Source organism: Parasteatoda tepidariorum, chromosome 9 (genome assembly GCF_982258835.1).
Source record: "Parasteatoda tepidariorum strain Cologne lab strain chromosome 9, Ptep-v5.0, whole genome shotgun sequence".
NCBI lineage: Eukaryota > Metazoa > Arthropoda > Arachnida > Araneae > Theridiidae > Parasteatoda > Parasteatoda tepidariorum.
Genome location: NC_141763.1, coordinates 63,791,948 through 63,810,950, shown reverse-complemented (window position 1 = coordinate 63,810,950; position 19,003 = coordinate 63,791,948). Strand labels below are relative to the sequence as shown.

General features: G+C 28.2%; 1 protein-coding gene across 17 annotated transcripts in view; it reads right to left on the bottom strand.

Moving 5' to 3' along the window:
• Window positions 1-11,283: 11,283 nt before the first annotated feature.
• Window positions 11,284-19,003, bottom strand: part of LOC107437528 (zinc finger MIZ domain-containing protein 1) — a 152,411-nt gene continuing 144,691 nt past the window's right edge. For 9 of the 17 annotated variants that reach the window (XM_071186686.2, XM_071186685.2, XM_071186688.2 and 6 more), the window contains 6 exons: window positions 18,377-18,444; window positions 18,132-18,286; window positions 16,861-16,992; window positions 15,351-15,541; window positions 13,518-13,883; window positions 11,284-11,831 (listed from right to left, as the gene is read on the bottom strand). In XM_071186686.2, coding sequence (XP_071042787.1) covers window positions 11,634-11,831; window positions 13,518-13,883; window positions 15,351-15,541; window positions 16,861-16,992; window positions 18,132-18,286; window positions 18,377-18,444 — 1,110 coding nt within the window. In that variant the 3' untranslated portion in view covers window positions 11,284-11,633. Of the gene's footprint in view, window positions 11,832-13,517; window positions 13,884-15,299; window positions 15,542-16,860; window positions 16,993-18,131; window positions 18,287-18,376; window positions 18,445-19,003 lie in introns of all 17 variants that reach the window. The other 8 variants (XM_071186682.2, XM_016049595.4, XM_043045721.3 and 5 more) reach the window with 1 other exon arrangement.

Genomic DNA, 19,003 nt, shown 5'->3' with positions numbered 1-19,003 from the left:
TTCGGATCATTGATTGAAAAGTCATTATCTGAATTTTGATTCGTAAAATATTCATGATTCTAATGCATTTGATTTTGAGATTCCAGTTAGTTTGTTTATGACTTCTAACGAAAGAACAGCGATGGTCCATAGATCGTCTAATAATCAGTCAGTATTAAAAGCATGTTTCAAATTACTGGGATGGGCACCAGTATATTAGTAGGGCTGAAATGGTAGATTGGATGTAGAAATCATACTAACTAAACGGTAATCACGAAAATCAATTTGTGTTTGAGACATGCCTCTTGAAGGTTTAATGGGAATTCGGATCATTGATTGAAAAGTCATTATCTGAATTTTGATTCGTAAAATATTCATGATTCTAATGCATTTGATTTTGAGATTCCAGTTAGTTTGTTTATGACTTCTAACGAAAGAACAGCGATGGTCCATAGATCGTCTAATAATCAGTCAGTATTAAAAGCATGTTTCAAATTACTGGGATGGGCACCAGTATATTAGTAGGGCTGAAATGGTAGATTGGATGTAGAAATCATACAAACTAAACGGTAATCACGAAAATCAATTTGTGTTTGAGACATGCCTCTTGAAGGTTTAATGGGAATTCGGATCATTGATTGAAAAGTCATTATCTGAATTTTGATTCGTAAAATATTCATGATTCTAATGCATTTGATTTTGAGATTCCAGTTAGTTTGTTTATGACTTCTAACGAAAGAACAGCGATGGTCCATAGATCGTCTAATAATCAGTCAGTATTAAAAGCATGTTTCAAATTACTGGGATGGGCACCAGTATATTAGTAGGGCTGAAATGGTAGATTGGATGTAGAAATCATACTAACTAAACGGTAATCACGAAAATCAATTTGTGTTTGAGACATGCCTCTTGAAGGTTTAATGGGAATTCGGATCATTGATTGAAAAGTCATTATCTGAATTTTGATTCGTAAAATATTCATGATTCTAATGCATTTGATTTTGAGATTCCAGTTAGTTTGTTTATGACTTCTAACGAAAGAACAGCGATGGTCCATAGATCGTCTAATAATCAGTCAGTATTAAAAGCATGTTTCAAATTACTGGGATGGGCACCAGTATATTAGTAGGGCTGAAATGGTAGATTGGATGTAGAAATCATACAAACTAAACGGTAATCACGAAAATCAATTTGTGTTTGAGACATGCCTCTTGAAGGTTTAATGGGAATTCGGATCATTGATTGAAAAGTCATTATCTGAATTTTGATTCGTAAAATATTCATGATTCTAATGCATTTGATTTTGAGATTCCAGTTAGTTTGTTTATGACTTCTAACGAAAGAACAGCGATGGTCCATAGATCGTCTAATAATCAGTCAGTATTAAAAGCATGTTTCAAATTACTGGGATGGGCACCAGTATATTAGTAGGGCTGAAATGGTAGATTGGATGTAGAAATCATACTAACTAAACGGTAATCACGAAAATCAATTTGTGTTTGAGACATGCCTCTTGAAGGTTTAATGGGAATTCGGATCATTGATTGAAAAGTCATTATCTGAATTTTGATTCGTAAAATATTCATGATTCTAATGCATTTGATTTTGAGATTCCAGTTAGTTTGTTTATGACTTCTAACGAAAGAACAGCGATGGTCCATAGATCGTCTAATAATCAGTCAGTATTAAAAGCATGTTTCAAATTACTGGGATGGGCACCAGTATATTAGTAGGGCTGAAATGGTAGATTGGATGTAGAAATCATACTAACTAAACGGTAATCACGAAAATCAATTTGTGTTTGAGACATGCCTCTTGAAGGTTTAATGGGAATTCGGATCATAGGTTGAAAAGTCAATATCTGAATCTTGATTTGTAAAATATTCATGATTCTAATGCATTTGATTTTGAGATTCCAGTTAGTTTGTTTATGACTTCTAACGAAAGAACAGCGATGGTCCATAGATCGTCTAATAATCAGTCAGTATTAAAAGCATGTTTCAAATTACTGGGATGGGCACCAGTATATTAGTAGGGCTGAAATGGTAGATTGGATGTAGAAATCATACAAACTAAACGGTAATCACGAAAATCAATTTGTGTTTGAGACATGCCTCTTGAAGGTTTAATGGGAATTCGGATCATTGATTGAAAAGTCATTATCTGAATTTTGATTCGTAAAATATTCATGATTCTAATGCATTTGATTTTGAGATTCCAGTTAGTTTGTTTATGACTTCTAACGAAAGAACAGCGATGGTCCATAGATCGTCTAATAATCAGTCAGTATTAAAAGCATGTTTCAAATTACTGGGATGGGCACCAGTATATTAGTAGGGCTGAAATGGTAGATTGGATGTAGAAATCATACTAACTAAACGGTAATCACGAAAATCAATTTGTGTTTGAGACATGCCTCTTGAAGGTTTAATGGGAATTCGGATCATTGATTGAAAAGTCATTATCTGAATTTTCATTCGTAAAATATTCATGATTCTAATGCATTTGATTTTGAGATTCCAGTTAGTTTGTTTATGATTTCTAATTGAAGAACTGCGAAGTTCTATAAATCGTCTAATAATAAGTCAGTTTCAGTATTTAAAGCATGTTTCAAGTTATTGGGAAGGGCATCAAAATATTAGTAGGGTTAAATTGGTTCAGAATGTTACTCTATTTAATCAGAATGATCTCTATTTAATCGCAATGATTGACACACAACTTGGTTTTATACCCATTTATATTTAATATTTTAAGGTGGAATTCCCTTGAGGGTGTTTTGGAATTTGACAATTTTATAGAAGGTATTTAGACAATCAATGTCAGGACGTATTGCTGTGTGTTTCAGTATTCAGGGATGAGATTAGCCAAAAGGTAAAAAAGCTGAATTTCCACGTTAGTAAATTTTACGCAAGCGCAACCCTTTAATAATAAATTCCAGACAGTTTAAGGTAATAAATAATGTGTTGACATACAATTGTGTACTAATCTATTATTACATAAATGATTACATTGCTACTTAACATTTAGTGAAAATAAAAATTACCAATTGAAAAAATAAAGCTGGAAATTATATTTTTCCTCAGTTCACATAAGAGACAATTATTACTTGAAAAACTACCTGGTTTAGCAAATTAAAACTACTGAGAATATACATTAATATTTCATTTCTTTTAATAAATACTATTATGTGATTTATAGCAAATATATCAGTAATATTACTTTTTAAATTATATTGAAAAAAAAAACTTTAACAATGGACCGAATCATTATATTCATATTATAGTCTAATCTAACTAGAGCCTTTTGAAACATATCAATAACAGAGAAGTAGAAATATATGGTAACTCCTTAACATACAAAAATTGCTATTTTAATTTGAAAAATTACATGACAATCAGCAACTGTTTAGATAATTGTTTTTTATTTGATAAGAATTTTGCATTTTATAGCATAAATAAGAGCAATTATAAATAAAATTTTGATGATGAGTTAATTAACTCTTTTTCCAAAAAAAAAAAACATTATTAAATCCCTTTTTAAGTGATTGCTTTTGTTTGCTATATCTTTTATGTTTGCTATATTTAGTCGTTAGTCCATCTTCAAACATCTTGTGACAAATCCTATTTTTTCTTCTTTGTAAGCACAGAATGTAAGTTTTGAATATATTCCCTTCCAATTTCTCTGATGTTGTAACACTTACATATACTAATAATCGTCGTTAGAAAAACAGTCACCTTTATAGTAACTAATTAAGAAAAAAAATTTACTTCTTACAAGAATCGCGATAGTTGATCTCAAAATTGCGTGAATATGAATAACAATTATGGATTCTGAAATCACATGAATATGAAACTAGATATACGATTTTGAAAATGAGGAAATACAAACTGGGATATAGAATTTTTAAAACGCGTAAATACAAATCACGATTCATAATTTTTAGATCGCCTAAATACGAATCATGAAGCGTAATTTTTAGATTGCATAAATAAGAATTATGATGCATAATTTTTAGAATGTGTGAATGCGAATCCCAATGCCTTATTTTAAAATCATGTATAAATACGAAAATCAATGTTTGATATTATAAACCGCATGAGCAAATCAAAACATTAATTTTAAACTTGCATGAATACGAATCGCTACATAGGTTTTTAAAAAGGCGTAAATACGAATCACAATATCGGATTTTCAAATCTCGTAAATAAGAATCGCAACATACAATATTCAAGTATAGCTATAGTATAGCAAGTATAGCTATATTCAGATATGAAAAGCTATGTTTGATATTAAAATCATGTGAATAAGAATCGAGATATTAGCAGATTCCAGGCTTGGGACCTCTAAAAGGCTTGTCAGAAGCAGCGTCGTTTGAACTAATCGGGTAAAAAATTCGGAAAATCTTATCTGCTGCGAGTAAAAGGGGAGAAAATTGCTATAATAAGTAAAAATGAGAAAAGGTTGGTAGCTATGTAGTTTGAATTTTCTGTTTCTTTTTGAATATCGGTGAATTTTCTGAAAACGCGGAATACTTATAAAAAAAAGTGAAATTTTTAGAAAAATCTGAATTTTTGATTAAAAAAAACTGAAATTCAAGAGATAAAAGTGAAAAAAGCGGAAATCCGCTAAAAAGCGGAAAAATCTCATCCCTGAGTATTAAATACAAGGTATTGGTTACAAGATTTTTATTTAAGTAAAAAAACGTCATCAAAAAGGGAGAATTTCTACATCTTGATTTGTCCGAAATATGGAGCCATAGTACGAGGGAACTTTTTTAATGATTACTTTTTTCACGAATGATTGTCTATTAACTGTAGGGCTATGGTAGCCCTAAAAAATAGGATTCCGGTTCGGACTATGCTACGACCCAAGGAGTGTACTTGCCCGCAAAATCTCTTTCATCGAAAGTCCTGTGGCCGTTCGCTGAGCAGTACAGGTATCAGGAGAAAATTTTCCTTCCCTTCAGATTTATGTCTAAATTGAGGAAGTGTAGAGTGTGATCTAGAAATGAGTTGGCGCTCCGGACGTTACTTTAAATAAAATTTACATATCGCTTAGGCCTCACGAATGAGATCCCCTCCGTGGAGGATCAAAATTGTAATGGCATGTGTCCGAATCATCCTCAGGGATGACTCCCACACCGTCACCAATAGTCCATTGTGAGACGTAAATAAAGAACCTACCTACAATTAGCTCTAAAAGTAATCATTTAATTGGAATTTATGAATCCTTGTGGTAGTAAAGATCTTATGCGTTTTAGAATTAATAAGAGATAACTATTGTAACTGTGTTAAACAGTAGAAAAGTCTGGAGTGAGACATTTTACACTCAAATAAAATCTCAGGCTCTTAATCAATATTTCCATTCTCACTTAGCATCTCGCAAATTTGCGTGCTTAAGTTCAGCGCAGTTACAACATCGCTTGTTTAGGAAGCTAGCGCAGATCGTACTTACGGTATGAGAGGCTAAAATCTTTTACATAATGACAAGATAAATGACACCAAACTAAATACAAAACAACAATCTTATCAAAAACAAAATTATTTTATTAAAATTTTATTTCTAAAATCATGAGATTAGCAAGCACTCTAGTTGAGGAGAAGCGAAATTGTTTTTTTTTTTTCCTTTGCATCCAAGGGTTATGACAAGAACAAGTCCTTGAGATATAGTACATTCAAAGCATTTCTATAGTTGTTCTATACATACCTACATTATGTACAACAGATGAAAGAGATAAGAAAGTTTGGGATAGGGAAGCACACATCAAGAAAAACCAAAGTTTTCTTCTTCCCCCAAAAGACCAAATACACACACAAAAATGCACATTTTACCAATAATGCCTCTGCTTCCTATACAAAATGTTTTGGTCCAAATTTTTTTTTTCCATACCAAATTTTGCCACTTATCTGATAGTTAATATCAAAGGAATACATTGATATGTGGATAGATGTACAAAAAATACTTAAGTAGGAGATGAGAAAGAAAAAAACCCTGAGCATAGTTATATTTGTCTGAACTACATCAATGATGCACGTTTGATGAATTGATTGAAGTATATTTAAGAGCCTACACTTCTCAATTAAATTGGTAATAAGCAAAATAACAAAAATAAATTTTTTAATTACAAATGAAATTTTTTAAATTTAAACTATATTTTCTGAAATTTATGATAGTCCATTAATGCCCAATTTCATTAATCCACCAATGCCCAAATTTTTCAAATAGTACAATTTATATTAATATAGAATGAAAATACATAACAAAATTTGAAATACTAAAAATTAAATACTCTTTTCTTAACATTGCAAAAAAAAAAAAAAAAAAATAAAGAAAGAAAGTTTAGAGTCATTCTTAAAAACAGCTAAAAGCTGTACAAAGCAGCTCAATACCTATGGCCTGTTAAAATTAAAAAATAAATAAATTAAGAAATGTACTTTAAATTTATATAGAAAAAAAAAGGAGTTCTTACAAGTTAATAATGCTTTACAAGTTAAAAACAAACAATACTGTGGGCACCAATGGAAAAATTAAAATTTTTTCTTCATAAAAACTTTTTTGCTTATTAAAAAATTTCATAAGCAGATAATAAAGATTTAAAATTACTAAAATGTCTTTTCCACCCACAACAGGTTTAAACATTTCTTTAAAAAAAATTCTACTATATTATCTATTTCTCATTTTTTAAATTACACAAAAAAAAAGCAACTACACATAATCTGCTCTTACGTTAAAAAACTTACACATGGAAAATTAAAACGAGCGTATCTATTTCATCAATTACTACACAAGTGTGCAAAAAAGAATTTGTAAGTGCCAGCAAAAAATATATAAAATAAAGCATAGCACCTCTTTTTGTGCGACTTAGTGTGCGTGATTATGTTTGTTTCTTTCATAATTACTATTTTGACAATAGGTAGGTAATAAAACTGTAGCAAAACAATGTTAAGGCAATTGATACATCGATATATATACAGTTAAGAGTTTTATTTTTCCCAGCCAACCAGAAATAAAGAGTAGGGACACAAAATTATAAAATAAATCCAGTAGAACTGTGATTATCAAACACCCCATCTGATGCCATCCATACTTATTCAAAGTCGATTATGACCTTTTTTTTAAGAAAAAAATGGAATTAATATTCTTCATATACTTGAAAATTACAATACATAAAAAAAAAAAAATCGCTACTTGAATAAAATATAGCTCAAAAAACAAATCAACAACAGTCAAGAAGTTAACTTATTCTGGTTAGACAAACAGCAAGCATTGCTTTCTAAAATACAAATTACAACATGTAATTAAGTAACTTGAATTGAAAGTTTGATGGGCAATTTCAACACTGCAAAAAACCAGCAGTTTACAATTCGTATATATATCTTCCCTTATTGAAACAGCATTGAATTCCGAAAATTTTTGCATGCGCTATTTTAAAACTAGTTATATTACAATATTTTCGTGTTCCCCAACAAATGCAATTTAAAGACAAGTTACCCTAATGGTTTCTTTAATGACTGTAGCTATTACCAGAGTTGAGGGAAAATATAATTGAGTACAGTAATCAAGAACAGACATAAATTATAATTTTTTTATCGACACAAATTATAATTTTTGTAAAGGAAAATTAAAATTTCGATAACTAGTAATCATAACTACTTATTATCAACATTACAAGCAACATAGAATCATAATTAGAAGTAAATCATTACATATAATCAAATATATCTTGCCCAACTCTGATCTGCTTTATGGGATTCAGCTCATAGTTTAATGTTTCGACTCCTCAACAAAGTACCTCTGATTATACAATTTCCTAGACTCAGAGATGTAAGATTATTAGAGTTCTACTGTAATCTAAAATATATCTTTTACAATATTAAATCTCATAAAACAATATAACATAAGAATAAAACCACTCATTTTTTAAAAAAAAATTATATATTAATCTACATTTATTTACTGGTAACTGGGACTTCAAAAACTCTTACAAAGCATTTAATATCAGAAAAATATAACTTATTTAAAATAACAAATTAAAAGGTAAAGGGGGGCGGGCATGCAGTATCAGCAAGGTTGAAAATAGGTTTTCACAGTAAAAAATCAAGGATTTTGAAACACTTTGCCTGAACTTTCTAAACTCTTCTAATTTACAATACTTTTCTGTACATCAGATAAGTGGCAAAAACCTTTCCCTCCTCCAATAATAAAATGAACTATTCATTCACAGTATATAATACAGAAATACTTACAATACAGATATTAAGTACAGTTCTAGGATTGTCAAAATTAAGTGTGTATAAATTTGTTCTTATTTTTAGTTCTCACTTTCAAAAAATATACATTAAGTAAAGGCATGATGCAATCAAAACACTTTGATTTAATTATCTAACTTATGTAAAAATGATTTTAATTTAACATTCATATACATTTTTATTCAAATCAATGAACTTTAAAATTTTATTTTTATTATTATATTTCTCTTCCTGATGATATTTTCCTGAATTTCATTATTATTAGAACAATCAAAACACTTTGAATGATTTTTTTTAAAAACTTGTGTTAATATACAGTTACATTAAAATCATCAAATTTAAAAGTTGTTTTTTGATGATATAACTTAAAATTTTACTGTGAGTACAAATAAATGTATAAAAAATTATGAAAACATATTGAATTTGTGACTAACATTAAAACTGAAACAGATAAAAATTCTTTTAACATAAAACAATAGCCTAATTTTATACTCAAACAAAGTTAAAATGAGTTTGAAAAAAAAAAATGTGATATCTTGTAGACAAAAATTTTCATTTTTATATCAAATTTTTTTTAAGCTTCATTGTAAGTTTTGTACAATATAGAATATTTAAAAATCCAATTCTAAAAATTTGCATCGCTATTACGCAGTTTAAATTATAGTAATGACAACTTATCCTCATCATATAATATTTTCTATTTTTTTTTTACAATTATAAATTAATGAAGTCACATAGTGAATATTAAATTTTGATAATGCAAATTTAACACCTAATTTAGTAAAATTAAAAAATGGAGCAGTGAGAAAGTATTTCACAAAATAAATCACATAATAAATCTTTGTGAAATAATCAGAATTATTTCACTATATAAACTTTAAATAGAAAATGGTTGCTTTTGAAACTAGTAAATTTGACAAATACATTTTTATGTTCTGTGATAGCAAATAAAATTTTCAAGGTATCATAATAGATTAATATCAAATGAATAATTTAATGTTAACAAATAATTATTTCTCTAAGCTAAACATATAATGACAGAAGAGTAATAACTCAATTTTAAAATAACTTTAGAAGTTACATTGTATTCCTTTTCAGTTAAGATAAGCCATGAAAAGGCAACTAAAAACTTTTTTTCTCTTCAGTATTTGCATAAATTTAGTAATATTTATTTAAAAAAAATTTGTGTTTTCTACAAGCTTTGAGAAGCATTTTAAAAATGGATGTTTTGATTTGGATGAATTATTTTAAAAAAATCTAAAAGCCATATGAATACACAATGAATGAGGTTTTATACATATGTCTCACCTATAGCAATTTATTGCTGCACAAATAATATACTTACATGTGCTTTTTGCTATTTTAAGAAAGTGCAAGTAGCCATCAGAATAGCATAAAAACGCAAAAACAATTCTCACTACCAGCAGATAGATTCTGAGAACCAAATCGTTATTTTTTTGATTCTGAGTTGTAAATGTACATACAATAAATATTCACATGAAGAGGAAAAACATATTCACATGGCAGTAAACACACATATGCTTGTATATGTGTAAAGAACATTTTAAAATACAGCTAGTTTTCTTCGCCTAAACTCAGAGATGACAGGGATGCCAATCTTAAGAAATTATTTAATTGATTAAAAACAAATATTTTTTCAAAATATTATTTCAGTTTTAAAATTATCTTAACAAGTTTCAAATGAATTTGCATATTCATAGATTGCATGCAAATTCAATTTAATATTAATTTTATTGATACAGTTTACATTTAGTTTCGTTATTTGATAATATTATTTTGAATTAACTTAGCCAAAAGAAATATTTAAATAATTTGAATGGATAATTGAATTTCTTTATTCTATAACAAAAATTATTGTGAATCGTTATAATTTCTAATTCAAATTTAATTCATTAATAATACAGTTCAAATTTTGTTATTCAATGACAAAATTACTTCGAATAAGCATACAAAGAAAAAACTTGTTATGCTTGCGCAAACTTGAAACTCAAAAGAGTAAATTCTTTAATATCTGCATTACAAACTTGTTACAGTTGTAGTGAAAACTTTTAATAATCATTAGCACAGATTCAAGAATAGATAGATTAAAAAAAATCAACTTTAACAATTGGAACTAAGGAATAATGAGAAATTCAATAAAATTAATCAGTTGATTCACTCAGTAAAAATATATTAAATAACATGATCCACAACATTATTTAAATTAAATCTCAATATGTGTGTGTAAAGATATTTGATAAAGCAGTTATTTTTATCAAAAACATTAGTCAAATCACGGCTAATCAGACAGAATAACTTAAAAGATTTTTAATTAATTAGAAAAATTACTGTTATAAATCTATGTTTGGTACACAGAAATTTTAAGCATAAATGCATATTAAAAGTTTTATTAGACTGAATTATTATTAAATTAGCATGTATGCAGGACATGGAATTGTCATCAACCCCTTCCTTCTCGCTCTCGTGAGGTTTCACCCTCTATTTGTCGCTCCCGTGAAATTTCCGGGCTGGAGTGTTCAGTAGTAACCCGCCAATAAGAATAATGCGAATTCATTTCGTTTGCCTGGAAAAAATTTTATTTCTCATTTTACACACCAAATGGCAGTACCAGGATAATTTTAAGATAATTGTAGATAATTTATTTTAAACTAGATGTCAGCACTAATCAAATATGTGTATTTAGAAAAATAGGCACTTTTATGACCGTTTTTTTAAAATTAACAAATTGTTAAGAAGTTAAATATAATTTTTAAGTCTTGAAATGAATTAAAATGTGTTCTGAAACAGTTGGCATCCCTGAAAACATGCTGAATAGTAGTACAGCTGCCTACGTAATTAGTGAAACTCTCTATAAGCAGAACAAAAATAAGCATCTCTTTCTCATAATTTTTTCAGGCTATGACTGTCCCACTAAGAAAATCTCCAACAATTAATTACAGTTGAAAGCAACAATGAAGAACTTTTATGGGTACTGAGTCATTGCGCTAAGGAATAATTCTTGTACAATATTTCATTTACAATAGCTTAGCATCACTTTCTTTTTTATTTTTTTTGGCAAGTACAACAATAATTAGTGTCCAATGACAACATGTGCTACTAAATAACTCCTATAAAGATCACAAGGAGCCAAATACTGTTTTAAATAGTCAGTCTCTCAAAAAAAAAAAATGAATTTACAAATCAATGTTACAATATTTTCATTTGTTTTGTTCCACTTTCGTTCATTATAATACAAATACTCTATGTATGAGTTGATGAGGGGATTTAAAATAACAGTTTCATAGAGAAGTCTTTTTCACAAGGGTTTTAAGTTATCACTGGCCTAAGATGAATAGGTCATAGTTCTGTACATATATAAAGAGGGTTCTTTGACAACAGTTTGTCTTAGCACTGGTTTTCAAAGAACGCAAGTAGTTCATCACTATTACTGCTAGCAGACGAGGTAGTGACGTTATTGGTGGAGGTTGCAAGAGTTGAACTAGCCGCTGACCCGACACAATTGCTGCTTCCGGTCGTTGGAACCAAATCAGGTGGATCTAAGTATGAAAGCAGCTCCATTGGATCAACACTCTCAGGTAATAACTGAAAAATAAATATAGAAATATTTAAGCAAACTTTTAAAACTACGTATTATCTTGTATATATCAAGATAATAGAACTTATAATATCTTGATTTTTAAGTCCAAAAAGGGTAGTTAGTTTATTTATGCAGGATTATCATAAGCACCGAGAAAACAAATTTTCAGGCTCATGTCATTGAATTTCACTTATATCAGAGGTGATTGAGCTCCAGAAAGAAATCCAGATTTCCAGATTTCTCCCTAACCCTGATTGGGAAGTTTCCGGAAATCCTAGATCCAGAAGTTTCAAGAAATCATCGATCACATTTATGTATAAAAATTCATCCTGCATATTTTATTTAAAAATATTAGAACTAGAATTTATGCTTGACATCTTTCATTTGTAAATATATTTTCTGGTAGAATAATAAATGTGATTAGACATAAAAGTAAACTTATACATAATTATTCATGATATAATTTAATGTTTTGAAAATATCTATGATTTAAATTTATAAAGACATTAATTTTTTGAAATGCGTCATTGATGATTTTACTCAAGAAATTTTCCGGACTTTTGTGTTGACTCACAATCACCCCTGCTTATATTTACTACTAAGTACATAAACTTTATTAGTCATTTTTAAATTCTGCTCATTAATATATATAAAACATATTACAAAGCACTTTCATTTGTTATTGAAGTGGAATATAAACAATGTGGTAAATATTTGTAGTCAAAATATTGTTTTCCTAATACTAAAGATTTACTTTAGGTTAGGAGGTTTAGGAGAAGGTTTACTTTATATTTAATTTTTAAACAAAAACAGAACTTTCAGGGGGTCAACTTATACACTGGTAATGAAGTCGAACATTTGGTGACCATGAAAAAATAATGCATTATAATATAAATCAATGCATTAGAATTATAAATATATGTATTTGAATAATTCCGTTAAATTCAACCATTTAAAACTAATTTTAATATGTTAAATATGATTAATTATTATTTCTTTTACACATTAAGGTTTTTTTTTAGAAATAATATTTAAAATTATGCCCAGAAAAAAATAAAATTAACAGTGCCGACATATAAATCCCGCTCTGCAATAGATTCAATGGAAACTTTCATAGGTTTAATAATTGTTTTTGTCTTTTAACTTTATAAATTTTTATGGTCGAATTTTTTAGTGGTCGATTTACACACTACGATATATGGTATTGAAGAAGTTGTTCCCACGTATCTATTCAAGAAAGAAAACTCATCTAACTGAAGCTGGGTGGGTTTTGAGCTACCACCAGTGTGTTAATGATGTATTGCTTATTAAAAGAAAAACTTTCGGCATAATTTGTGAAGATTGACATTGGAGGATCAGAACAAATACATAGAGATTTATGGTTAACAGAAAGAATCGAATACTGTTACAAACATCAATATTAAAAAAAAAAAAAAAAATCCAATGGTTTGGACACATCGTAAGATTGAACTTGGAAAGTAATGTCAAAAAGTTATTGGACAGAAAACCAGGCAGGTCAAGTTTTAGAATTAGAGGGTAAAAAAATATTGCAGAGGACCTAAAATTACCACCTACTACAAGAAAAATGGAACCAGCAGAAAAGTATGTTCCGAAATCTTAAAGGAGGCTTAGGACTCTAGAAGGACCTTAGTGCCAGAATGTTGATGATGATATCAAAATAATTTACTTACATTAAGACCCTCTTGACCTTGACCTTCACCGTTGATTACAGCAGCAGGGTCAAAGTTAAGGTCGCTGAGGTCTGGAGCATGAGACAATGAAGAGTGTTCTCCGTTTGAGGAATTGTGGGATGTGTTTTGGCTAGAGGCATCGTTCCCGCTCTGAGAAGAGACTGGAGGGACACTGGGAGGTCCGCCTGGTGTATGAGGTGTGTGTGGAGTATGAGGGGTGTGAGGACCATGTTGCATGATTGACTGGCTCTGAGATGAAGGTGTGGCTGGTTGTGACTGATGAGGTGTACTTGTCCTCGGGACAGATGTTGGAGGATGGCGAAGAGATGAATTCGTTTGGTCATGAAGGTTAGGAGGTCCCATTTGCTGAGGGAGAAAAAAAGGAATGATTGCAATCAACACTTTTTGAGAAAGCATGAAAAATGTTCAAAAAGGTGGATAGAGTATAGTTTGTGCTATGTAGGATGAAGTAAAAAAAAATGTGAAGGTACTGAAATGAATATACTATAGTTTCAGTTCTAGCATAGAACAAACAAGTATGGATTTTGAAACTATAGTATCTTTATTTCTGTACTTTACTCACATTCTTTTTTTCCCGTTCTAGCATGAGTTAGATAATAACCTAAAATTATTATATAAAAATAACTAAAAATAACCATTACATTAGTAGAAACTTTACAGCATGGCAGTAAATTATTATGATGAGCTGAAAAAATCTTTTTACTTCAAAGTTTTAGAAAACTCTAACATTTAAAACATTATTTAGGTTGAGATGCTAACTCATAAATCAAAACTGAAAATTGATCTACAAGGGAAAAAGTATTCAAACTACAAAAATTTCACTTATTAATTACAAAATAATTTAAATGAAAAAATTGTGACGATGAACACTACAGATTTTCTATCTGCCTAGCATGATTAAATCTATAGTTAGAATAAAATGTTAAAAAATAAGTAGGGAAAAACACTGCCACACATTTTATAACACTTTTTCAGTTGTTTAACTGTAACTTCCAATTGTTTGTTTGAATTAAACAGAAACATTCCAAATTCATCAATATGCTGAAAACATCAACATAGATTACTTTTCTTAAAACTCAAAATGTTAATTTCAGCAACTTTTGTAACAAAACATGAATTTAAAACAAACTGATAAAGGAATTAAAAAATAAATAAAAGTAAAAAGAAATGCAAAGTTTTGCCATTTAATTGGTAAATAATTTGTAACTCGATTAAAACACTAAAAATACAAGATTCAAAATATTTTTATAGCTTAAATTTAAAACATATAGACTAATAATAGTTAAAAATACTAAAGCCAAAAAATTAAAGCATGTGCTAGCAGAACTTGATTCTCCTGTTTAGCACAAACTAATACACATATATGCCAGTTGCCAAAGCATATTACATAATGTTAATATAATATTGGGAATTTCTACTTCAAATGGTTATTACGAACTGGGGAACTCAGTTGGAGAATATGTTAAGTAACATTTTAATGAATTTGAGAAAATTTTCTTAACTGTGTACAGTTAAGCTAATCTATTTAAAAAGCTAACTTTTTTATTATGAAGTTCTGACCTTAATACTGATTGTATAAATCAGAAAATTATTGAGTTTTTAAAATGTCACTTAACAGGTTCTTTGATTAAGCTTTTTAAATAAGAATGAAAGGTAAAATAAAATGATTGAAGTTATTGTATACAAATTATTGTTAATATAGAGAGTTGGTTAGTTTAAGTTATCTCGCAGACAAATATCAAAAATAATGTATTTATTTACCTCTCTACATATTGAATCTAGCACAGATAAGAAGCTAGTACTGCTGCCTACCTGCTCATGGTGTATTATTGTTTTTTCTATTGCAGCTATGGGATTAAGTGATTCCACACTTTCAGTCAAATGGGAGAGGGGGCTGCTGAAGTCTGATGCCTGGGATTGGAAATCAAACCCACCCGTTGAATTGCCATAGCCCATACCATTGGACATCATGGGACCATTGCTCACGGGGCCATTAGACAAAGCTAAATATAGAAGGGAAAAAATTAGTTTAATACCAAATTGACAAAACTTCTTGAATACATGAAAACAATCAAAATGAGGCATAAAAAGTTTTAGATAAATAAGTTTGAAAGTGTTTTTAAGTGCATTAGAATAAAAATTAAGACAACAAATAAACAGAAATAAATTTTGAACAGTTAAATGCGTGTACAAATACAAACGTTAATGTTAATTACGAAATTAAATTAAAAAAAGTAATTTTCATACACAAAACATTTTTTACTGTTTTAAAACCAAAACTTCATCAATCAAAACCAAAAATTCACAGCTATATTTCCCATTGTTTTAAGCTGTAGTAACAGTTATTTTATTGTACAATTCCAAGTCATTGACTACAACATATCTAAACATTTTCTTTAAGTAGATAAATATTTAGGGAGCGAAAAGAAAAATTGTTACTATAAATTTACACAAATGTAAATACAATTCTAAGTTTTTAAAACACTATAACTTATTTTGTGTAAGCAAATATTTTCACTTTACCTATACACATAATATCAAATTTAGAATTTTTAGAAATTTAGAAAATTTAGTTTGCATTCAAGGGGGAAATAAATACAAAAATAATATGTTTTAGAAACTTAAAGTAATAACAAAAACAGCAATTTTAATATTAGTACAGTACAGAACCCGTTATCCGGAAATCAGAAAACCAAAAAACCGGAACGAAATTCGATAAATTTTCCCGCCATTTAAAAAAAAAATTTTTTTTTTCCTCATAAGATTTTAGGATTTTTCGTTCTTTTTTGAAAGATCTTTACCTTACCATCATTTTGGAAATAATCATTAGTGTATTATTCCATCGTTTTTTCTTCTTTTTAAGATTATTTCCAAAAAAAAAAATTTTTTTTTTAGTTGGGTTTAACATTAAAAAAACGGCTTTTTGTAGCGATTCAGAAAACCGGAAAAATCAGTTATCCGGAATAGCTATGATCCCGATCGTTCCGGATAATCGGTTCCCTACTGTAATTACAAGCAAATTTGTCAACCTGGGTACTTAAAGGAAATAAATTGCACTTCTAAATATGCGTTACAAACATAGTATTTTTAATTTAATACTGCTAAAACCTAATTAATTCAAATAACAAATACATTTATAGTGTATGTATGCACATAATCCTTTACTTCCTCTTTAAAATTTTATATTTATTACTTATGCTACTTGGAATATTTCATAAATATTTTTATTATTAATTTATTTTTATATAAAACTATGTATTTCTTTTTCATACTACATTTGATGAGAGTAAAATTTAAAATAGATCAAATTTTTGTTACTTACATTGCATGTCTGGTGGAGGAAGGGCTTGATAAGGGGAGAGTCCCTGGCCCATCTCCCACGAATGAGTTGTAGGCAGTGTCATACTACTGGGGGACATGGCTTTGAAACGTTTCGCAGCAGAACACATATCAGCTGAAATAAATAATTATTTTTTCAACACAAATAATGAGTAAAAAAATAATAAAATTTTATTTATTTGATTATTTTTAACTTATTTTTAAATAATTCTTTCAAATAAGCAGATACAGTTGAATTTTTTAAATTCAAAGACAAATGGGAATCCCAAAAATTTTTAAATCAACCACAATTTTGATTAATATGAAATTATTACATTATATAAAAAAAATACTGTTCAGTTGAACGCATAACAATAAATAAAAACCTATTAGAAATGTATCTAATTTTAATAGCAATTTGATGATAGGATTATATGCATTAATAACACACTGTATTTAACTTAAACATATTTTAAATAAGGTATGATTATATATAAATATAAAAATATAAATAAGAAAGAAAAAAAGAGAACTGTTTTACTTTTAGCAGTAGAATTTTATGTAATGAATTCAAATTCTAACAACTCAAATCCTAAAAAAATATTCATTCTTAAAACTACACCATATTACAATAGAGAAGCTTGTAACATTTTGATAATATTTAATAAATATTTATGTAAATATAAAAACTTTCTTAAATTCCTAGGTTTAAAAACATGTCACAGCTAAATGTAAATATATAACATCTATTAATTTTACAAAACCTTTATACTAGCTAATTTAAACTAAAAATTTTAGTTTTGAAAACAATTATAAAATTTTGAAACATTTTAGTTTATTTTGTTAAAACATGTTGCGAAATTACTAAACACATACTTCCATTTTGTTCCTCAATTACCTCTTTTAGAATTATTCTTTCATTAAGTCACACCCTTATTTAAAATTCAAAAAGATAATTTAGTTTAATTACATCTTTAATTCAAAGTGTTTGAAATAAATAAACAAAGAAAAATGAATTCAATTACAATGTTTTTGAGTATTTATGATATGAATAATTAATTAGATTTTAAAAATTAATTATCATATTAACTATATTTATAACGGGCTTTCATAAATGCAGGTCAGATATACTGAAAGGCCAGATAATATCAAAACATAACACAAATGCATTAATATTAACATAATGATGTATTATCACAAAAAAGTGTATGAATAATAAGAAACCTCTTTTTTTCACTTTTAAAACTGTTATAGTAAATATGAATCAAAACAAACCTCCGTCATGTTCTTCCTTAATAGCTTTCATAGGTACAGGTTTCCAACTAGCAGTTGAATCAATGGTCACTTCCTCTACATCAGTATTTGCAAGATTTGTAACAATACCCCAGATATATTGATCTACTTCCAAACCTTCCAAAAGTGCTGGTTTACTATTAAAAAAAAAAAAGATTTTAATCTAAAAATTCTAGGAAAAAAGAATTTTCTTCAACATTAACACTTGATATTAAAGACCAACTTACTTGCACACTGGGCACCTCCAAGCCCCCCTCTCACTATTTAGTTGAAGGTAAGATTCCAAATCGAAACCCTACAAAAGAAATAATTAAACGCTTTTTAATATTTACGCTGGAAAATATATATCTGAATAGAAAAATACACATAAATATATTTTTTTTCCGTGACTGAAATTATAAATTCTTCAGAAATATTTTTAATTTAGCTTCCCAGAAGTTTTTAAGCTTATAAAGTCTAGATTCTGATAATTTTGTCACGAGAATATTAGAGAAAAATCAGTTTTGAATAAGGTAAATTTTACTTTAAAATTTTTATAAAATAGATTTTCTTTCAGCTTGTATAAACAGGTATAAATGAATAAGCAACAATTCCTCTAACTATCAAAAATGTTAAGAACCAGTAAAAAAATTTTAAAAAAATCGCTGCATAAAAATTATTGTAATTTTTATGTTTCATATATTATTTTGAAGTGTATTATTACTTCATAATTGGAAAACAGAACTTTTCAGCTATGTGTTTCATTCAAAAATTAACAGTTAAGTTCATACAATTAATTTTCTAACAATTCTGCCATGCAGATAAAAAAATTAATAAAAATTTATTACAAATGAAGTATTTAAAAAATAATTACT